This window comes from Belonocnema kinseyi, chromosome 7, assembly GCF_010883055.1.
Source record: "Belonocnema kinseyi isolate 2016_QV_RU_SX_M_011 chromosome 7, B_treatae_v1, whole genome shotgun sequence".
Taxonomy (NCBI): Eukaryota; Metazoa; Arthropoda; class Insecta; order Hymenoptera; family Cynipidae; genus Belonocnema; species Belonocnema kinseyi.
In genome coordinates this window covers 46,871,872-46,895,962 of record NC_046663.1, presented here as the reverse complement: position 1 = coordinate 46,895,962, position 24,091 = coordinate 46,871,872, and the positions used below count along the sequence as shown (strand labels likewise).

General features: G+C 28.0%; 2 protein-coding genes across 3 annotated transcripts in view; one reads left to right on the top strand and one right to left on the bottom strand.

The window, feature by feature from the left end:
• Nucleotides 1-5,957, bottom strand: part of LOC117176437 (cilia- and flagella-associated protein 69-like) — a 21,356-nt gene extending 15,399 nt beyond the window's left edge. Inside the window, exons 1-4 of the mRNA XM_033366677.1 lie at nt 5,653-5,957; nt 3,511-3,943; nt 3,181-3,424; nt 239-539 (exon numbers count right to left, since the gene is read on the bottom strand). Of these exons, the coding sequence (XP_033222568.1) occupies nt 239-539; nt 3,181-3,424; nt 3,511-3,943; nt 5,653-5,898 (1,224 nt within the window). The 5' untranslated portion in view covers nt 5,899-5,957. The remainder of the gene's footprint in view (nt 1-238; nt 540-3,180; nt 3,425-3,510; nt 3,944-5,652) is intronic.
• An 8,770-nt stretch (nt 5,958-14,727) lies between these two features.
• Nucleotides 14,728-24,091, top strand: part of LOC117176245 (protocadherin-like wing polarity protein stan) — a 77,618-nt gene continuing 68,254 nt past the window's right edge. For both annotated transcript variants that reach the window (XM_033366394.1, XM_033366393.1), the window contains exon 1: nt 14,728-14,893. The gene's annotated coding sequence lies outside the window, so the exon portion shown is untranslated. The remainder of the gene's footprint in view (nt 14,894-24,091) is intronic.

Here is a 24,091-nt window from a genome sequence, read left to right as displayed (position 1 = left end):
TAGTGTTTGATCAAAACTCGAAACTCAGATTTTTCCATATTAAAAAAAACTCGGAGGTTAGTCGCTTCTCAGTGCTGTAACTTGTAAATGCGTAAATATAAACGGCTGAAGTTTGGACAGGCGTCATTTGAAGGATCAAGTTCGACGAAAATGGTTCACATTAGTGAATACTAATGCCATCTCTTCGAATTTTCAGGTACTTATCAGACTGCCTAGTAATTGCTACCAGTATATTTACTTGTACTGCAGCTTCGGACTGCGCGAGATGAGCAACTATTAGAAGTAGTATCTTTTTGAACAGCAAGTTTTCGTTTGAAGTACCAAACTTTACATTTGATAACCAGGTATCTTCTGAACCAATTTCGGTCGCAACCACAAGTACAGCAATGTCATCAGTCAAACCAGATCTAATAAGTTTCCAGGAAGGAAGAGCAACGATTCCAGCTAAAATCAAAGCTGCGAGGTCATTTCGCATCATCAAACTTTTGCTACTCCGTTGGCTGCGAAATATCTCTCTTCTAAAAGCACATCGTAAACTCCTGTTATTTAAATTTTGTAGGTATCATTATTCAATTTTAATTCAACTTTTCTTCAGAAAGTCCATAAACTGCGTTACCAATTTGAGGGGGAGGACGTAGCGCCAAAAACTACGGTTGGTAACAGGGGAAGGTGATTAATAAAGTTTTCGAATTTTGCGAAATATTGCTCTACAACGATACAGTTTAATAATAACTTAACAAGTTTTTAAATCACTTTCATATTTCAGACTTCGCACTGTGTTACAGACTTCATTGTGTAGTTAAAGGTTAACATTTTTTACGTTACTTTATTTCTTTAAAATAAGTGGGCGTGCACATGTATATTACATTAAGTAATAAATTGGCCAAAAAAATTTACTACTACTCCAGGCTCAAAACCGGCCCAGTCTCAGAGTTTCACTGTATTAGTTTGAAATTCATTTCGGTTGGTAAATGAAAGTATTTTGATAAATATTCACATTTCTGGTAAAAAATTCAACTATTTGGTTAAAAGTTGGACTAATTTCTTAACATTTATTTTTGTTTTTGTTAATGTTTAATGCCTTTGAACGCAAATTTAACTATTTTGTTGAAAATCCGTTTCATTTGTGGCTGAAAATGATTTTTTTACTTCATATTTAATTATTCCATTTTTTGTTAAAAATGTATGTTTTTTAGTTCGAAATTCAACTCAATGCCTAAAAATTGAGAGGATTTAGTTTATTTATTTAAAGTATTCATCCTATTTGGTTGATGAGTCAACTACTTGGTTTAAAGTTGTACAAATTGAACCGATTTTTTTTTGTTGAAGATTGTTGAAGATTCATCACTTTGTTGAAAATTAACTTTTTTTTAAATTCCTATTAATAGCAAAAAATCAAATATTTTGATAGAAAGTTCATTCACTTAGTTAAAAATTAATCTTTTTTGGTTCAAAATGCAACTAGTTGGATGAAAGTTGAATTACATCCTTAAAAACTCATTTTTCTAACGGTACACCTCCTTGGTTGAAAAAGAAGTTTCATTAAAAATGCATTTTTTGATCTGAAAACCTAAGTACTTTATTTTTGTTTAAAAATGTAACCTCTAGAAATTGAAAATTCAACTATTTGGTGGAAAATTCATATATATTTTAAGTGTGGACACTTCCTGAAAACAAAATCAACAATCCATCGCTCAAATTTGGACAACTACCATAAAATGTTCCTATTGTAATTTGAAAAAAGATCAAAATTTTCCTCAACAAATGTTTTTTTTTATTGTGATTTGATAATAATAATAAATAAATAAAAAAGCGAAGGAACGGGATTTGGTTGGTTCCCTTTTTATTTGTATTCATTCGTTTTTATTTTTTGACAAAAAAAGAATTTTTTTTCTTTCTTTTTTATGAAAATTTTTTTCTTTTTTTCAAATTATAATAAGGACATTTTACGATTGTTGTCCAAATTTGGTCGTTGTATTCTTGATTTTGTTTTCAGGGATTCTGCACATTAACTTGATTAATGGATGTTAAATAGGATTTTAAGTTTGGTTATAATCTAATTTAAATGTCTGAAATTTTTATATTTTTTAATTCATCGAATTCAACATTTGTTGTTAAAAATTCATCTTTGTAGGTGGAAAATTCAACTATTGGTAAAAATTTCGACTATTTTGTTAAACAATTCATTGGTTTCTGGAAAAATCAACTACTTTCTTAATTATATATTTCGGATTAAAAATTCATCTTTTATATTAGAAAAGTGCTGAAGAGTCCAAATCTTTAGTCGTTAATGCTACTGTTTAGTTAGAAATTAATCTTGTTTTGTAGAAAATAAAATATATTTCGAATTGACAGCTTAGAAATTTAAAGTGAAAATAAATAGCAATAATAATAGGAAAACAGCCCAAAATTGGTAACGTATTTTATGGAAGGCCCCTAAGAGATAACATCACCGAAAAAACTATATTCTAATATTAAGAGTTTTATATTGTAACAGGCATACTTTTAGTAATATTCTTAATGATGTAAGCGAAATTCTTACTTTAAGAGTATCTTCTAACCAAAGGTAGAAAATATTCTTAAAATGAGCATATCAGTGGGGAAGAAGAAATGCGCTAAGGAAACTACGCCTTGCTCTGTTCAATAGTTTCTTTTAATGTTCCATGACAGTTCTTCTAAATCAATTCATTAATTTTTTGTAATATTTGGCATTGAGTGTTTTGTGTTAAGTAAAAGTGGTAAGTACAACATACAAATAATTAAATATCTTTCCTCAAAATCTGTCAAAATTTGCTTAGTACAATATAATTTTCAATTGAAAAAAATAGTTTGTATCCTATACATTTTTCGACTCACTCAATTGAACAGTATACTTCTGGTTTTGATGTTCATAATTTATTTACTTTTCAGTTCAAGATTTCTCAAAGTACTATGTACACTTATTAACTATGTATTTATGTCGCGCAATTACACCGAGACATAACCTTTATAGTCTATGATTGACTATACATTTTTATCATATAGACAAGAATAATTATTCTTAAGGTAAGGAAGCCTCCTTCTTACATTATGAATATATTCTTGGCGCATATTTAAGTTGCAGATATTCTTCAACTTAGTGAGAAATTCTTGAAATTAGAATATCGTTTTTTCAGTGGTAAGTAACAAGTAGAAAAATACCACATTGCACTTCGACTAGGTGGAGGTAACTTGTCTAATTCTTTCTGTTTCCCAAGGGGTAGAGCAGCTTTTACCAGACCCCACATTATATTTGTCGTCAAAATGATAACGTCATAATAATCCTCTTTATCGAGATGCAAATTTGTATTTTCGTCTGGTGGGACAGATTCAAACTGAGGCCCATAAGATGGATCAATTCTGACTAGAAGATGATCAAGAATTCCGGCTTGTAAGAATGTTATACCTTGAGTAATTAAATTAGTAATTCATTTGGTAATTGAATAATAACATTAAATTCAATATTCTAAATATTTCTCAAGTAGAACTCACAACATATGGACGATACGGAAACAAGAATGAAAATAAGATGCAAAACTCTTTCATATATATCGAAAGATGACACCTGGACTAATTTAGCTAAAATGATTGGCAGTTGAGATCTTTCCATAGCCCGATGACAAATTTCAAGAGGTATTGTTGAACCTTCAACATGTTTTGATTGAATTAACAAACAACCAACTGCTCTATAAACTTGTAAAACTTCTGCTGTCGAAGGCAAAATTGCTAGAAGGTAACCTAAGACGGTGAAATATTGTTCAATAACATCAGCGCATGAAAGAATTTCAGACGTTTTTTCTAGTACAAGAGGCTGGTTGCATAATTCAAGCATTCTGTCTAAATGAATTTGATATTGTTTTACACTTTTAGCTTTCAAAGATAAAAATTCCAGAATATCCATAACTGCTGCTAGATGTTTTATATACTGCATAGTATGTTCAGGAAAGTGAAATATTTCTATGAAAAGTGATATAAGAGGTCTGTCCGTAAATTATCCGACCTTATGGTGTACCAGGTGTAAGAGTTAATTCTGATCAATGGAGACGGTTTCAGCAGAAATTGCTGAAGAAGCTCCTAAGAATGAGTAGGCGCGTTGTCGTGGTGATATACCTTATAGTCACAATTTTTCACAAATCAGGCCGTTTCGCGACTTCAAATTTCCTAAACCATTGTTTTCGGGATCATTAACACTGACACTTGTTCCGAATTTTGAGGTATTATGGTCACTGCGGGTCTACTAGAGCGAGGGTCACTTTCCACTAAAATAAGACATCTTTCAAATCGCCTAAAATATTCCTTAATTTGAATATCACTTATAGCCTCATCATCGTAGACTTTCCGAATCATAACTATGGTTCCCGAACATAAACGGCCAAAATTTTTTTCAGAATTTAATGCAAACTCTTTGTTTGGTGCGTACCGTCATCCTGAAATGTGACGCGTACATGGACAGGCGTTTAGGCAACTGCGTCAGCTAGTCACAAGGTGGAATGCTTTCCAGACAGGCCTCGTAAGAAATTTTGATTTGTAATAATGGTTAAGGAATTAGTATAATGGAATCAGTGCAGATTTAAGAAAAAGTTTTATTTGATATTACTTGTTTATTTTATAAGTAAATTTTATATAAAAAAATTTCTTCTATGCACGGTTAAAGGCAAAAAGAAATAATTTTCTCTCTTAATTTTGCGTGAATTAGTGATGCAGCGTGATAACAATATTGGCAATAAAAGTCAACTGAAATCACTTGTTTATATAATAATGTTTCTAAACATTATTGATGAAAGAGAAAATTTGAATTGTAAATGATTTTTTAATATTGGTAAATAATTATCTCCTTAAAATTTTGCTCCCTCACCACAATTTATAAATTTTCTCACACTTTTAAAGAGGTAAGAAAAATTAAATCCGGTAAAAATTTGATAACATCTTATTTTATAGTGAAAAAAAATATTTCGGTATCGGTTACCCATAATTGAGTGATAATCATAATACAATTTCTGAGAATATTTTTAATGAATTAAATTTTATTTTGAAGATTAATTTTAAGTTTTAAGGTAGCTATCGAAAAAGAAACTTTGAAATGTTAAGTAAGCTTCTTTTTAATTTTGCGGGATTTAAACAAATTTTAGGAAAACTTTGAGTTATTTTGAAAGGTGTTTAGAAGTTGTAGATATTTAAAAAAAAATGGAAAATAATTTAAAACTTGAAAGATTTAAAAAAAGATTTTGAAGAATTTTGAAAGGTTTCAAGAGAATAAAATTTTTTGTTAAGAATCCTGGGAAAATTTTTAATAAGTTTTTATTTCGAAAAAAAACTTCATTGGAAAAATGGTTAGTTGAGCAAACTATTTAGTTAGCAGTATATGGTACTGCTATTTTATTAGTTCGTACAACAATTCATTTTTTATAGTAAAAAATACAACTGGTTGAAAATTAATTTTCTCAAGCTTCTTAGGATAATTATATTTAAATAACCTTACAATTAAATAAATAGTTTAAACAAATTTAATCAAAAATTCGTCAATAATTGACTTCTGCAGATTATTCTAAATTTCGTTGTTTGATGAGTAAACCGGCACTGATTATCAAATACTGATTTTTATAATATACTGAAATCATAAGTTTTAAAGGATACGAATCCTCTATCTGCAGTCTCATGAAGAAAGTCGTACAGAAGATTGCAGATTCTATCGCCGTCATTGCAGGCGAAAGAATCATTTATAAGTTCTTGCAATTTCGACAGAGTGTAGTCTAAATCTATTTCTCTGCAATGATAAACATTTTTGGTTAAAACTGAGAACTTACGATCATTTGGACAGGGACAAACAATCGGTTTAGCACAATTCGTATATTCCTTTTTAACCGAAGTATGTTTCTTCATTGTTTATGTATATCAATACATTTCGCTGGAATGAAAAAAAAAGATTTCAGTATGATGAGGAATTATTGCTGCTTTGCCAAAAAGTATATAAAATTGTAAAAAAATGCTAAATTTCCTGAAAAAATTCTTTTATATACTTCTTAATTTCTATGGTAAATATCCTCTTAAATCATTGAAATGATGACCATGACAGCCGTTATATCAATTGCATCCTAAACTCTAGTCCTAATGTATAACTTATGTATAGTATGACTTCCTTTAATTGATAATTACACAATTAATGCTGATTTATTATAAGAATAATAAAAAAACTGTCAAAAACACAATTTAAACAAATAAATATCGAAGCACGTGATTCAAAACATTAGGTATTTCACGCTGTGACGTCAGTTGGCAAGATGACTGCACGCCGAGGACCAAGTAATAATTATTGATATTTTTTTATTAATTATTAATATTATATTATATTATATTATATTATATAATAAATTCTCGAAAAGATTATGATGTTACTGAATCTGAAAAATACCGAATAATAAAATTCCCGTACTGGTAAATTCCCAAATAATAAAAAAACCCGAATTGTAAAACTTCCGATTTAGAAAATACTCGAAAAATATATTTTTGAATGAAAATTGTTTCCAATTATATAGTTATTTTAAATTCAAACGATAACTTTAGAAAATTTAAGCATAAAATATCATTTTATTTGATAAAAATATTTGATTATTATTATTATGGTATTTTTAATAAACAAATAATATTGATTAAAAAAACCATTTTTTTAAATTGTTTATATTGTTTGTTCGGGAATTTTCCAGTTCGGGAATATTATAAATTATTATAAATTGTTATTCATCGGGAATTTCATTATGCGGGAATTTTATTATTCGGGGATTTTCCAATTCGGGAATTTTACAGTGTCGAGAATGTTATTTTTCGGGATTTTTCAGTCTTCCCGATTTTTGATAACAAGTGCATTCGGATATTATTTTTGATTTTGAAACAGCCATTTAATTAAATAATACAATAATCACTCATTTTTTATGGATTTTATAATTGAATTGAATTGCTTGTAGAAAATAAAGAATAATGTTCTATGTTACCAAAAAAATAAAGTTTAGTGCCATGTATTTACTTTTATTCTTTAGCCCTTTTGAAATCCCCTGAAATTTTTTAGAGTTTTTGAAAATTCCTTGCAATGTTTAAAAATACCCTCCTATCTTTAAAATCCTCTGGAATCCCTTCAAGTTATTAAAAAATATGAAAAATTAATTGAAATTTAAAATAAAGTCCAAAATATTTCAAATCCTTTGGATTATTTTAAAATACCTTGAAACATTTTGAAGCATTTCGAGATTCTTTGGAATTTTTGAAAATTCCATAAAATTTTTCAAATCCTTTTAAATCCCATTAAATTACTGAAATCAATTAAAAAGTCCTTAGAATCATTGTAAATAACTAGTATAAAAAATCTCCAATTCTTTGAAATCCCTTAATTGTGCTTATGTATACATTTTTTTAAATCCACTAAAATATTATAAAATACTTTGAAATCTTTAGAAACCCCCTAAAATATCATCAATCTTTTGTAATCTTTTTAAATTAAAAAATTAAAACTGCATTAGATATTTTAAATCCTTTAAAATCTTTTCAAATCCGTTGAAACTTTTTAAAGATCTTCAAAATATGCCTCAAGGCATTTTCAAGATTTCAAGGGGTTCAAATAGTTGATTATATATGTATCTTTTCATAGAAAATCAATATTTTGTTTGAAAATTTTAATGTTTTCTGTTGAATTCGCCTTTTTGGATTGGAAATGCAGGGTTACGAGCTACTTAAGTTTATCAACTTCTCCATGATTTCTTAATAATTATTCAAACACCTAATCTATTATTAGTCCTTGCTTTGTTCATGTCAAAAATGACTGCACAGAAAAACCCCGAAATTCGATAAAACACAACAGCACACCTGAAACAGAGCTCATCAGATTTAGAATAATTTAAAACAAAACATTGAAATATTTGAAATCTATCAATTTTAAGATCAAAATAATAATTTACATGTTATCATTAGTTAGAAGCTCTATCTAATTGGAACACGTTCTAGTCTATGGGGTTTAAAATTGGCACTGTTTACAAAAATTATTCAATATTTTAACAGTTTTAAAGCAATTTAGTATTGTGAAGTACCAAAAACAGAATAAGTTCATCTAAAATTTGAATAATTCTTGAAGAATTTCAAAACTGAACAATTTCATGCTTGAGACCTCAATCAATCTTTTTCCATATGGTCGTAAAAAGTTGCATACATTTTTTATTTTGCAAATTTAAAAATAACAAGACATTATCAACGAGCTATTGCTTAACTCTAACAAACCATAAAAGGAACATCCTAAAAGCAGCAACCACCACCGAGGAAACCCTTTTTCGAAGAGTTGCATGAAAAAAGGGATTTTCCAGCTATTACTCAGCTTTGCTTTACTTAACCATACTTTGTAGATAGTCTTCAAGAAAAAAGGGCTTTAATATTGTTGAATGATCCGTTTATTTATTCACATCGTTGAAATACACGTTTGTGATGTGCCTCGTGTGTCCAAGCGCGTGTCCCAGGGCCAAGTGGCAACGCAAAATAAACAATTCTTTCTAATCGTCCAAAATAAATACAATCTCTTGGTACAAGGACGGAAAAGGTGTTATTGAATGGGTAATTAGGATTCTTACGTCATGATCAAACTGGGGAATGTACTTATCGAAACTTCTAACTCGATACCATTCGTTTCCGAAACGTAGTTCAGCATAATTTGGAATTAAAGTAGGAGGATTAGGTAGTTTATCTTCCTTGCTGAGAACATTGGTTTCAGATGGTCAGTTCTCTTTGGTTCGTATAAAACCGAAAAAACGGTGTGCAAAAGACATTCCACGAGGTTGCATCCAATTGGGTATGTCGCCATCGCTGCAAGAAGGACTGTATGTTCCATTAAAAATAGTGTGATCCCCAAAGCATACAAAAAGTTCGTATGAATGCAATTTTCAGACGTGGCAAAATTTCAACTTCTCCATACAATCTGGTATTAGTTGCATTTTAATCTGCTTTGACATTTCGACTTTTAGGTATCAAATAAAGAAAAGCAGGCCGTTCTGCAGCACGTAATAAAATTACATGAAATTCTCTGCAACTGACATACTATTATTACATTTACAGGACAACTAATACCTCATTTATACAGCCTTCCCAAACTTGTCTCCATACGTTCATGAAGCAGCTTTATTTAAAAATACATATTGTCTAATTTTGAAGCTTGCAAGGTTTCGAGAAAGTAAACGTAATAATAATTATATTATATTATACTTATATATACTGAAAGTTGATCAAATCCAGGAATATAAGCAGAAAAATGTCAGTGATGTGCTTCATTTATACACTGTTAAACTTATTTACTTTGTATACCAAAATTAATATATTTGTATAAGAAAACTGAAATGATACCCATGTCTATTTAAACCTAAGCGTTAGCGCGAGCTCCGCATAGTCGCAAACCGATTCAGTTTTAACTTTGTGAATCTGCAAATGACAGATACGCAATTCACAGAGTCGTCTTTTCAACGGGTAAGTTCTGCAAAAAAGTGTTATGTCTCTAGCGTATATTAAACACATCAAAAATCAACCCCTTAGTTAAAAAATTCTATCTAAAGATATTAATTTAAAAAGTCGAAATGTTTTCATTGAGAATGGCAGTATTTCATGAAAAAAAATAATTTTCAACAAAATAGTCGAATTATCAAACAATAAAATGAATGTTTAACAAAAAAGTTTGACTTTCATTAAAAAAAGGTGAATTTTCATTTAAAAAATTGAATTGGCAAATTTTTAGTTTAAAAAATTAATTTTCTACCGAAAGAAATTCAACAAAATAGGTCCATTTTCACCCAAAGATATGAGTTTTCGAAACATAAAATATTTTTTTGAAAAAGCAGTTTAACTTTCAACCACGCAATTGAATTTTAAATCAAGAAGATTAGTTTTCTACCTGAAGTGACAAGTTTACATCAAAATACATGAGTTTTCAAACCAAACAAAAAGCAACTAATTTCCAACAAAATAGTTAAATCTACAAAGAGAGTAATCTTCAACTGAAGAGATGAGTTTTTAACCAAAGTCTTAAGTTTTTTTAATAAAAACGATTAATTTGCAACCAACCGTGGAAAAATAAAATTAAAAAAATATTTCAACAAAATAATTGAATTATCAATCAATAAAATCAATGTTTAAACAAACAGTTCAAATTTCAACAAAAAAAGATAAATTTTCAATGACAAATTTAATAAGCGAATCTTCAACGAAGAGCGATCAATTTTCCACCAAAAACAGAATACTTCAATTTTTAGTCGAAAAAATGTATTTTCTATTCGAAAAAATCAACGAAATAGTTGAATTTTCACTCAGAGAGATGAATTAAAAAAAATATGAATTTTTAACATAGTGTAGTTTAACTTTTAACCCAATAATTGAATTTTCAGTTAAGAATTAAGGTTAGTTTTATATCTCAAAAGACAAGTTTACAGCAAAATACATCAACTTTCAACCAATAAAGAGGAAATTTTCAACAAAATGAATAACTTTGAAATTCATTATGGGAAAAATTGAATAAAATTCAATTAGCAGAATGGTTTTCTGAAAAGATGAATATTTCATCCCGAAATACCTTGAAAATGTATTTTTGATGTTTATTGAATGTTAAAAAAATATTAAAAGTACGGTGTAAGTGAAGAAAGTGGATTCATTCATGAATAATAAAGTAGGCGTAATTTTTTTTTTAAACAAAGGATAATTCTAGTTCTTATACTGGAAAAAATAGTGGGTAATTTGAAAAACTCGAAGATGGAAGGATTATTGCTAAACTCATAAACATAATTTAGAATTGAGTTTCAATTGCCCGTGTGGAAATAGCCGGTTAGCCTTAGTACAACAAGGTTTCTGGTCGGGGGCTGGCTGGGCTATGTTTTGTTTCTTAAGAGCCTAGCCGTGCGCTGGTCAGATACTCACTAGGCGAAATGTATGTCAAAACCCCAGTCGGGGGCTAACTGGGCTCTGATCGGACAAATCTTATGATCGAATGCTCAGACGGTAGCTGGCCGGGCGCTGATTGGGAATAATAAAATTGTCAAACTTTGTTTATAACTTCATTACTTTTTCTGATTTCATTAAGAAATGGATGCGTATACCCGCATGGCTGTTCCACGCGTGGAAACATATGGGGTGAATGTCTTTTTGATACCACTAATTTTAAGGTTCCATGAGTTCAGACTTACAAACAATGCGTTTTGTGACAAAAATTTGATGACACTTTTTTGAAATTCGAACTGTTTTTTTTTAAGAAAAAAATTCCAAGTTCCATCTTTATGAAAAATTGCAAATTTTCAGAAAAAAATTACATTTTATATCAATCTTAAACGTTGTAAAATGGTATAAAATACCTAAAAACCAAACCTTACACGAAAGTTAATAAAATGTTATCAATAAGTAATTTTTAACATTCACGATTAAATTTCTGAGTTTCGTCGCTAAAATTTTTAAATGTTCATAAAAAATTACATTTCCTGTCAATGCAAAAAGTTGTAAAATAGTCTACAACGGGAAAAAACAAAATTTCACGCGACGACAAATTGTAATCGATTTAAAATATTTATTTAGAAAGTATTGTATTCATATTTCTGTTAAAAGTTCGTGTATTTTATATTTACATAACGCTGCATAATAATAAATAATTAGAAAAAGAGAACTTAAAATTTGGTACTTTAACTTTTCTGCACTGTACCTTATGACGATTTAGATATAGATATGTAGGTTCGATACTCCGAAGCGTTAAAATTTTATTTGTAACATAATGTTTAAAAATGTAATATATGTATTTACTCTAAACAGGACTATTAACATTTAAAGTCAAAATACTCGCAATCATTTAATATTTATTCTTTAAATACCTTTTTTGTCTCTCAACGACTACGTGAAAATAGTTAATGTTGTCTGTGTACTGGGCGTGTGGAAATTCATATATTAATATGCTCCAATTCTACAGTAAAAAATAATCAAATTGATCCCCTAATTCAGTGACAGATGCTCTTTATACAGTTGAAACCCGAATCATTTATATCTAGTGAAGCACCAATTGATCTTATCCGGGCTACGGTCGGGCTCCCCGGCCAGCTCCCGGTCATGCTCCATGGCCGAACGCTGGCCAGCGCAGCGTGACGATGCTGGTCGTATTCCGACCAGAAACCTCGGCCACAGCCTGACTTAAAGTCGGACTTCCCGGCCAGCTCCCGGCTTAAAGCCGGGTTCTCCGGCCGTAGAATGACCAACCCCCGACTTAAATTTCCGCCCGGGTGTACCATTTGTGTACAGAATAGAACCGAGAAAATTTTAACGAATAATTACATTTTCAACCAAACTGATAAATCTTTGATAAAAAAAACTCTCATCAAAAAGTGTAATAGTTGAACTTTCCACCAACAAATATTTTAATTTTCGATGAACAACTGTTGAATCAAATAAAAAATACGACTTTACAACAAAAAATGGAATACTTTATATTTAAGTTCTAGAAATAAATTTGTAGCCAAAAAAATAAGACTTTAACCAAAAAGTTTAATTTTCCACCGAGAAAGAATAATTTTTAACAAAATATTATCTCCAATGCCATTTTTCACTTTCAACTAAGTAGTTGAATTGGAGAAACAAAATTTAAGTGAAAATTAAAAAAAAGAGAAATAATATTAATTATTTTATAATATAATCAAATACATTTTAATAAATCATCAACTGAATAAATGAATTTTCCACAAAATAGTTCAATTTTAAATTAAGTAGTTGAATTTCGAATAGAAAAAATAACTTTAAAAAAGTTTAAAATGTTAAAAAATAAGAAATAAAGTTATTTATTAAATAATATAATAAAATATCTTTAATGAATCATAAACCTAAAAAATGAATTTTTAATGAAGAAGCTGCGCTGTCATCTGTCAACTAAGTAGTTCGATTTTAAATTAAAAAATAGTTTTAAAATGTTATGAATAAAAAATAATATTAATTATTCAATAATATAATAATAATATACCTTTTAATTTTGTATTTAACATTTTTTAGGGTATTCTTGCCCTGGACTGAAACTCGTATGGTTACGGTCGGATGTCCGTCCGTCCGTTGGGAAATGAGGAAGGAAAATTACCCACGCTTCCCCTCTCCTCTTTCCCCTCCCTGACTTCCCCTGCCCGAAAATTTTTTTTTTATAAGATTCCACATTTTTCAAAAATAAATATTTTCAAGATTAATCTGAAAAGATATGAAATGAAAATAAAAATGTTTAAAAAGAGAATAAAAGGAGAAATCTTCAACAATAAGTTTAAAAAATTTTTAAATCGGATTTAAAAAACTTTTCAAACTTTAATATTTTTAAGATTATTCATCTGAAAAGATTAAAAATAAATTGATTTTTTCAGGAATAAAAAAAATCTTCGAAAATTCCAGAAGTTACAAATTCTAAGATTCAAAATCTTAACCAAGAAATAAAAAAAATAAAATACAATAAGATTAAAAACATAACTATGAACTGAATACTGTAAAGGATTTTTCAGTAAGATTAACCCATTTCGCAGCTTCTTTAGAATAAATATAGATATATAAAATAAATATAAAATAAAATGAAGAGAGAAAACAGAATTCAAATAAATAAATAGAAATGGTAAAGAAAAGAAAAACTAAAACTGGACAAAATATTGTTATTGGAATCATCAACCTAAGAATAAAATTTTTAACCAAGAATTAACCCTTCAGCTGCGGAAATTTTTTTTCCGTCTCGGATGTCTCGATGTTTCAGCTATATTACTTTAAGTAAATTAAACTAATTAGCTCATTTACTAATTCAACTTATTACTTAAATGACTAATAGTTCAACTAAATAATCAAAACTGAACTGACTTAACTAATTTAAAAGAGAACAAACGCGTGGTATCATACGGTACCGCTTTTTACCATTAGCCAAAATCTTATAAATTTAATCAAATAGTAATATTAGAACAAAAATCCTGGGACAAAAGTCAATCTTACTGGATGATTTGAGCAAGAACTGATCTAAATACTCTGTAAATTCCAGATTTTCCTGTTTTTCTTTCTTTTCGGAATTTATCTTGAAAAATATGGAAAACCTCTGAAAATAAATAGAACTAGCAAAAGTTAACCATTTATGCTAAATTTAATCACGAACATAAATGTCACATTTTTCTTACTCTTGAATTAAAAAAATAAAGTATTGATATAAAAACAAAATAATTCAATACACTTATGTGACAGATATGTCCAAAAAAGCGTTAAATTGATGCTTATAGAAAATTCGAATCAAATTCAAATAGTCGAATTTAATTCTACCTTCATAAACAGTTCACCGGGAAATATCTTGAAAATGTATTTTTTACATTTTCTAATTGTCAAAGAAAATCTTAAAAGTACGTTATCAGATTATTACATACGTGGAGAGTCATATTTTGTCAATAAAAAATAATAATCTGGCAATTTTAAAGAATTGTAAATATTTAAAATTTTCCCGCCTTAGGCTGGAAAAACAACGCAGCGCTATCTGTGTATTTTGACGTAAAGTTGATATAAACTCTTACTCACTATCAATACAGTAGAGCAATGGATAATGAAATGAAACATGGAACTGGAAGAAACTCGTTTGTGTACAAGGTACAATTTGGTATAGTGTACAATTCAGTATAGTTTGGTACCAGTTCCTTCAGTCTACACTCTACACTGCCGCAAGACAGTAGTTGAACGCTGAGATAAACTAAGTCTGCGCCGATGCTCTCCGGTTTTTTAACCAAAATCACTGATAGTTTTAGTGATACCTGTAGTTATTTTAGTGAAATAAGTGCCAGATATACGTGGATAAAACGTACTTGAAAATGTGACACTTCCAAGACGGCCTTGGCAAAGAGCGGTGAGTGACCTTTTTGAATGGCATCTTCTCTAGTGTAAGTAGTATACCATATAGGTATATATATATAATGCACTACATAACGTACGACCGTACTTATCCGCACTTGGGAGTAAAATGCACACGCATCCCTCGTTTCTGCATACCTGTGCTTTCCCACGGAAAAGGTAATTTATTAATAAGGACAACACCAAGTACTGAACTCTTATGTTAATTTTTAGTAAAATAAAATGAAGCTTCTCTGTAGATAAAAAAAGACGGATCTTTTTACAGAAGTTCAATTTCTCTTGGAAAAACTGTAACATTTAATTATTTTGTTTATATTTTAATAGTCATGTTGAAAATTGGTCTTGTTCGAGAGAAAATATTTTTTTAACTTGTCTTTTTGGTTCTATAATTCATCTTTGTAGGTTTAAAATCCACTGAATAGGTTACAAATTAAATTATTTTGTTGAAATTGATATTTTTTGTGGAAAAAACTAATCTTTTTGGATGAAAATTCTTTTTTTGTTTTGTTTTAAAATTCATTTTTGCAGGTTCAACAATCCTGTGTTTGGTTTTAAAATTCATCTTTATATAGGCTCAAAATCAACTAATATGTTGAAAATGGAACTAATAGATTAAAAATTCAACTATTTTGTTGAAAATTTAATTATTTTGATGGAAATTGGTATTTTTGGAGGAAAAAGTAATCTTTTTGGATGAAAATTCTTTTTTTGTTTTGAAATTCCTATTTGTAGGTTTAATATTCAATTTTGCTTTTATAATTCATCTTTGTAAGTTGAAAGATCAACCAATAGCTTGAAAGTTCAACTATTTTGTTGAAAATTGAATTTCTTTTGGCTGTTGCTACGTGTACCAAAATTTCGGTACAAATAGCTAAATTTTTTCGGTACGGGTAGACAGTCAATCATTTTTGTTGAAAATTTGTTTTTTTTTTGTGTGAAAATTCGTCTCCTTGGGTTTAAAAGTCTACTTTGTAGGTTCAATTTCGTTGAAATTATAATTATTTTGTAGAAAATTCGTCTCTAAAAAAATGAATCCATTTGGTTGAAAATTCTTTTTTTCTTCTTAAAATTCATCTCTAGATGTTCAAAATTCAACTAATTTGTTTAAAATTCGTCTTTTTTGGAGAAAATTAATCTTTTGGTTGGAATTTTCTTCTTTTTGTTCTAAAATTGATATTTGTGGTTTAAAATTTCGAATGTTTGGTTTTAAATGTATCGTTTTAGGTTTAAAATTCAATGAATAGGTTACAAATTAAATTATTTTGTTGATTATTTAATTATTTTGTTGAAATTGTATATTTTTTGGGAAAAAACTAATCCTTTTGGATGAAAATTCTTTTTTTGTTTTATAATTCATTATTGGAGACTCAAGAATCAACTAATATGTTGAAAATTCAACTAATAGATTAAAAATTCAACTATTTTGATGAAAATTTAATTCTTTTGGTGGAAATTGGTATTTTTTTGGGAAAAAGTAATTCTTTTTTTGTTTCAAAATTCCTCTTTGTAGGTTTAATATTAAATTTTTGGTTTTATAATTCTTCATCTTTGTAGGTTCAAAAATAAATAAATAGTTTAAAAGTTCAACTATTTTGTTAAAAATTGAATCCTTTTTTGTCGGTTACTACGTTTATTAGAATTTCGGTACAAATAGCCAGATTTTTTCGGTACGTGTATATAGTATACACTCACTCATTTTTCTTGAAAGTTTGTATTTTTTTGATGATGATTCTTCTCTTTGGTTTTAAAAGCCTACTTTGTAGGTTCAATTTTGTCGAAATTATAATTATTTTCTAGAAAATTCGACTATTTAGAAAAAAATGAATCCATTTGGTTGAAAATTCTTTTTTTTTTGTCTTTAAGTTCATCTCTAGAGGTTCAAAATTCAACTAATTTGTTTAAACTTCAGCAATTTTGGATGAAAAATCGTCTTGGGGAAAAAGTATTCTATTTGATTAAAAATTCGTCTTTTTGGTTTTAAAATTCATGTTTGTAGGTTGAAAATTAAACTATTTTGTTAAAAATTCAAATATTTTGTTGAATTTTCGTCTTCTTTGGGATAAAATTAATCTATTTGGTTGAAAATTCATCTGTTTGGAAGAAAATGATTCTTTATACCTTCAAAATTCCACTATTAGGTTCAGAATTCAATAATTTTGTTGAAAATTGAATTATTTACATTGAAAATTCGTCTTTTTTGGAGAAAAGTAATCTATTTGTTGAAAATTCGCCTTTTGTGGGAGAAAATGAATCTATTTTGTTAAAAATTCCTCATTTCGGTTTAAATTTCATCTTTGTAGGATTAAAATTCAGCAATTTTGTTTGAAAAATCGTCTTGGGAGAAAAGTAATCTATTTGGTTAAAAATTCGTCTTTTTGGTTTTAAAATTCATCTTTGTAGGTTCAAAGGTCAACTAGTAGGTTAAAAATTGAACTATTTTGTGGAAAATGTAATTATTTTAATGAATATTCGTCATTATGAGAAATTTAATCTATTTGATTAAAAATTCGTCTGTTTGTAATAAAATTAATTTTTTTATGTTTAAAATGAAACTAATAGGTTCAAAATTTAACTATGTTATTGAAAAATTAAGTATTTTGTTGAAAATTCGTATTTTTGGGAGAAAATCGGTTAGGCTGAAAATTCAACAAATAGTTTAAATTCTCAAATTCAAATAATTACAATTCAATCCATCTTTTTTCCCTGGGTAGTTCGAATTAAATTAACAATTCAGACAAGTTTCTTGTTTATATATAACACATGAATTGCATATCAAGAAAATCGATATAGTTAAACATAGCTTGTCAAGAATAGAAATGAAATTCAGAACTTTTCTGGTAATCATTGTAATTGGACGGAACTTGCCCAGTTCCCTGCTTTAAAAACATTTGGCAGAGGACAAGGACCGACACGCGCCCCTTGGTCGTGCTACCAAGTAAATCAATATTCGGAGGGTAGGCGCCCCGACGGCCGCCGTCACATGAGTCATTCGCCTCTGAAGATGAGGTCCTAGCTTGTTTTATCATGTATCTACGAGCACTCAAGTGCTTCTTCTAATTAAGCTCCACTTCTCTGATACTGTAATAAGAAACCGCACACACTTGCACGAATTTTACGGGTGCAAAAATTTCATATAAAAAATGTGTATGGCTCAGGGAATTTTAGAGGTTTATTGTAGAGGTTTATTTTTAAATTCTATATGGCTTAGGGACCAGTAACGGGTAAGTTACTTTTTTTTTTTAGTTTTTTTCACTTCCTTAATTTTATAATTAAAATCTTAAAAGACTAAGGTGATAATTTATAAAAACTTAATTTAAAATAATATGCCCGCCGCGCGGGCACAGTCTCGTTGCGCGCGCGGCGCTTCGCGCCAGGTTTGAGCGCGCGGATACGCTCTGGTGCTTCGCGCTCATTTTCATACGTTGAATGCGTATACTTTAACTACATTTTTTTAAGTATCGTAAATACTATAAATTAAATCGAAAACTGTGATTTAAACATTAAAATCTTGTTAAAATCTACTAAAAACAACGTTTTAAACTTATGGATTGATATTTCTTAACCTATTAAAAAAATGTTGTTTGCTTTCTTTGAAAATATTAAAAATGTGGAAATGCATTTAACTTTTTGAAGTTTATCGAATTAAAAAATCTCATTAGGATAATTTGCAAGTCTTTCTTTTTTATTCAAATTTTGACAGAGCTCAAACTTTTTGAATTTTTGTCTAATCAAAAAATTTAACTGACATAGTTTCTAAATATATTTAATACCCAGTGATGAATTTAAATTAAATTTCCTCATCTTTTCGATAAATATTGTTTTCTATTTTTCTGAACATTTATCAATAGTTCTAAATAAAATTAAACAAAATTTAAATTAAACAATTAATACATTTTTAATTTGTATTAGTTCACAACTAAGATATTAATAAAAAAATAATGCTTCCAATTGTAAAACTGCGTGCCTACAAGATATTGTGTACTTTTCACAGATTTAATAAAACTCACTGATGAGGGCCACCATTGTGTGCCGAAAAGTTTGAAACAACTTAATTAGTTTCAATTCACCTGACCCTAAAGCCAACAACTTACATCAACAATATCTGCAAAATTTTCAAAAGTATATAACTTTTCTTAATTTCCATTGAAATTGACCATTTTGTTTGGATAATTTGCCAGTCTTCTACTCGTCAATAAGAAACTTTGAAGAAAATTTTTAAATTTGAAAAAAAAAAATTGTTTATTTTGAAAATGCTCTAAATTTTTTTATTTTGGTTGAAAATATCTGATTAACGAACTTATGCTTCATTTTGGGAACCTTAAAAAGTGTATCAAAGGCTGACTTGATTGGACAAATCCTTCAAAAGTTAGCGTGGCTACAGCATTCAGGTAACCATAGATACATACAGGCAGACACCGGTAAAATTGAATGATTTTCGGATTCTGTGAGTGCCGAAATGTAAAGATCCGATCGAAAATTTAGACGAATACATTACACTCTCATGAATGAGAATGTAAAAATAGGCATTAGTTAAAGTAAGATTTTTGATTCACATTCTATATCTAAACATTTGTATTTTTACCCAAAAAATATGCAATTTTTTTGGCTGGAAAAAAATGAATTTTCAAGCCAAAAGAACGAATTTTCAACAAAAAAGTTACTTCTCAACCAAATTTGGACTTTTTACCGAAATAGTTACATTTTTAACGAAGTACATGAAGTTTCAACCAAATGGTTGAATTTTCATACCGACAATATTAATTTTCAACTAAAAAGTTAATTTTCAACCAAATAATTGGATTTTTTAAAACAATTTTAAACAAAAAGATTAATTTTCTACCATAGAGTTAAACTGCCGACAGAAAAGGTAATTTTTGAGCTAATTTGGACTTTTTACAGAAATAGTTACATTTTTAACAAAATACGTGGATTTTCAAACAAATGATTGATTTTTCATACCGAAAATATTAATTTTCAACCAAATAGTTAAAATTTCTAACAAAGTATTTGAATTTTCCTGCCTAAAAAGAAAACGAATTTGAAAGAAACTATTTCAAGTTTCAACGAGAGACGAATTTTCGACTAAAATTATGAATCTTTAACCAATCAACTGAATTTTCAATAAAGTAGATAAACTTTCTAACAAGCCGTTATACTTTCCACCAGAAAAGGCAAATTTTAAAAAAATAGCTGAACCCTCTTCAGAATTTTTATTATCAAACGAGTTGAATTTCCCAACGAAAAGCAACATTTTACAAAAAAAAAAAATTGCATATGAAAAAAAATTCGTTATTTTTCCATCAACGAGTTGAGTTTTCTGCTAAAATAGTTGAATTCAACCAAAAAAGATTAATTTACAGCAAAATAACTGAAGCATTAACCAAGCCAAGTTAATTTTATGTTAAAATATTTGAACTTTAAACCGGGCGGAGGGCTTTTTATTGGTAAAAATTGAACTAAAGAAATGGTAAAAAAATAAAATAATTATTTTTTAAAATTTGCTGTCTCCCTTTTTCTAGCTGGCCTATAAACATATTTTTTTCTTGTTTTCCTAGTTTATTTATTTATTAGGAAACAGCCCTCATATGTTATAAATATCTCTTAAAGTCAGATAAAAAAATTAATTTAAAAAAACCACAAATCTGAGTTTTTCTCAAAGTTATTCTATTAAAATTTATGTTTTGCCGGACTTATAAAAATGTAATGAATATTAACAGTTTTAAAGTCTCAAACACCTGCGAAATCCTTTCTCCATTCCTGTAGACCTTAAAGACGAAAATATTAAAACGGTGAAAACAAGCATTTTTTAAAACACATTTTGCAAACGCGTAAGCTGAAGCCGTTCATCAACCCATGTTAAATTAATTATACTTTTCAGCGTCCTACCCTTTTTTCCAGACAGTGTCAATTTCGATTTCTGTCATTTTTTGGACTCATCCTATTTATACGCCGAAAAAAATGTTATTGATTAAAATAAACACTTAGCACAATCTATCATTATCCTTCAAAGATAATAAATGCGTGTGCTATAGATTTGAAAGTATTTTTTTCCTTAAGGTATTCTATTAAATCGAGATGTTCCATTAACATTGATTCTGAATCTGGTTCTGAATTTTAAAGAAAACGTTACGTAAAGAAAAAAAAAGAAACCACATATCCACCCACGCAAGAGTGGTTGATGATGTATGTGTGACCCAAGGATCTGTTAAAAAAATCTGACATAATTTATGAACGGCCCGTAATTGGATAAATTTTATTATAGCTGTATTCTATCCGTTATAACAAAGAAAGGATAGCTTTAAAACAGGGGGGAAATATTGAGTTTTCATGAAAATAGGGAAATAATAGGAGGAATCCATTTTTTTAAATAAAATTAATGTGAGTAACATTTAAGTTGATTTAAAACGCTTTAAATTTCTAAAATCCCTTATCGAATTACATTGAATTTTCAACACAATAAATAAATTTTCAACAAAATAGTTGACTTTTTAAACAAGATCGTATTTTTACCAAACAGACGAATTTTCAACTGAGAAAGATTAATTTTCAACATAAATTTTGAACGAAAAGTTAATTTTCAACTAAATAGTTGATTTTTCACCAAAAACTTGAATGTGTAATCGAAAAAACAAATTTTCAAACAATTAATTGAATTTTGAAAGCGAAAAAAATGAATTTCCAACTAGACTGATGAATCTTAACCAAAAAATAGTTTTTAAGGAAGTAGTTCAACTGTCAACTAAGCAGTCGAATTTTCAACCCGAAATTATGAATTTTCAATAAAAAAGTTAATTTTAAAATAAGTAGTTAAGTTTTCTACCAAACTATTCAATTTTTAAGGCAAAAAGACGATTTTTCCAAAAAACTGTGGAGTTTTAGAACAAAAATGATAAATTTTTAATAATAAAGGTAAAGTTTGAAACAAATAATTTAAAACAGTCGAATTTGCAACAAAAATAACTAACTTTTTAACATAAAAAGATGAATTTTCGATTAAATGGTTGAATTAAAAAAAAAATAGTTAAATTTTCAACCAGAATAGTTGTTTGTGTAACCTAAACAGATCAGTTTCCTATTAAGTAATTGAATTTTCAGTCAAAGAATTAATTTTCAACCAAGTAGGTGAATTTTTTACCAAAAAATATGAATTTTCCACAAAGAAGCTTATTTTGTTATGAATTAGTTGAATTTTCAATTAAAAACTATGAATTATCTGTAAAACAGTTAAATTTTCAAGCGAAAAAAGAACGAATTTTTTAAAAGGTAGTTTAAATTTCAACCAAAAAGATGACTTTTTAACAAAAATAGTTGAATTTTCAACCAAAGAATTAAACTTACAACAAAATAGTTGCATTATGATCCAAATAGCTAAATTTTCAACAAAATTTTCGAAGTTTGAAACAGTTGAATTTTTTAAATGTCTTTCTAACAAAATAGTTGATTTTTCAGGGACAAATTTTTTCAGGAGAGAGGAAAACACTTCTCAAAAATCTTATTCTGAAGAAGAAGAAAAATGAGAAAGTGCACTCGAGAGTTGATGAAGCTCTAGAAATCTCAATAAACATAATTATTGAAAAAAGTTAATTTTTTCGAAATACATGTCGACGAAAATCGACTTCTGTCAAAATCTTGTAAGACCATGGGCTTAAAATTTAGATCCCAATTAACATAAAACATATACCTGAAGCATTATAATCGGATTAGGTGACAAATAGAAGGCTGAAAAATGAAAAATTAAATTGAAAAAATCGTTTCTTAACAATAACAAAAAATGAATTTTACAATACTATAGTGTTTTTCAAAGAAAAAATATTTCTAAATTATAATAGATAATTTTGTTAAATTGTACGTTGCGAATTCATTTTTTTTAGATAAAAATTCAACTACTTGCTTAAAAGTTAAACTATTTTATTCAAATTTTTTTAAAGATTGATCATTTTAATTAAAATTTCAATTCTGATGGAAAATGTAATTAAGTGCTTGAAAATAAATTTCTTTATCTAAAAATTTAACTATTCCAGTGGAAAATTCAACTTTTTGGTATAAAATTCAAATATTCCGGTTGAAGATTTATCATTTTAGTTGAAAATTCGTCAGTTTGATTGAAAATTATTAATTCCTTCGAACATTCTTCTGGTTTAATAATTCAAGTATTTCAGTTAAATACTTATAATTTTAGTTAAGAGTTCATCTGTTATGTTAGAAATAAAATTACTTGGTTGAAAGTTTTTCTTTTGTTGAAAATTAATTTTTTTTATTGAAGATTCATTATTTTAAATACAAATTCATTTCTTTTGTTAAAATATGAGCTATTTGATTGAAAACTAGTTTTTTCTTTGGATGAATAGAAATTGTTTGCCGAAAATGTAACTATTTTGTAGAAAATTTCTTTCTTTTTTGGTTGAAAATTATTTTGTTGTTTAAACTAAAAATGTAACTGGTATTCTAGTTGAATATTCCATAATTTTGGATAGCAATATTTATCTCTTTGGTTGAACATTAATGTTTTCGAAAAATTTAATTATTTAATTTTTATTTGAAAATTCATCTTTCTTGTTTAAAATTAAACTATTTCAGTTTAATATTTACAATGTAAGTTAAAAAATCATCACATTGTTTGAAAATTTGACTCTTTTTTGGAAATTTAGTTTGTTTTTTTGATCTGTTGATAGATAGGTTTTTTGTGGGAAGTAATTTTTTGAACTAAAAAATTAACTTTTTCCAATTGAATATTCTATAGTTTTAGTTGAAAATTTATCTGTTTGGTTGAATATTAATTTTTTAACTTGAAATTGAATCATTTAAGTTTCGGTTCACAATTTACCTGTTTTAGTGAAAACGAATTTTTTTTTTTTGAAAATTAAACTATTTTCGTGAAATTCCCATTTTTTTTGTTGAAAATTAACTTTTTACTTAAAAGTTTAACTATTCCATTTTTTGTTAAAAAATAGAATTTTTTAGTCGTAAATTTAAGTATTTGCGTGAAAATTCATTTATTTTACAATTTTTGGCTCTTTTGTGTTCAAGGGTGTTTAGAATGAACGACATGAATTAAAATGAATGCCTGCATTTAGCGGCAAGTATGAATTTGCTACTTTTAATTGACCGGAAAAATTGAAATCATGACCCTGAAGGGGAAGCTTCTTGAAAACGCGTGGAAAAATAAGTATTTTGTAAAAAAGGGGGGGGGGCA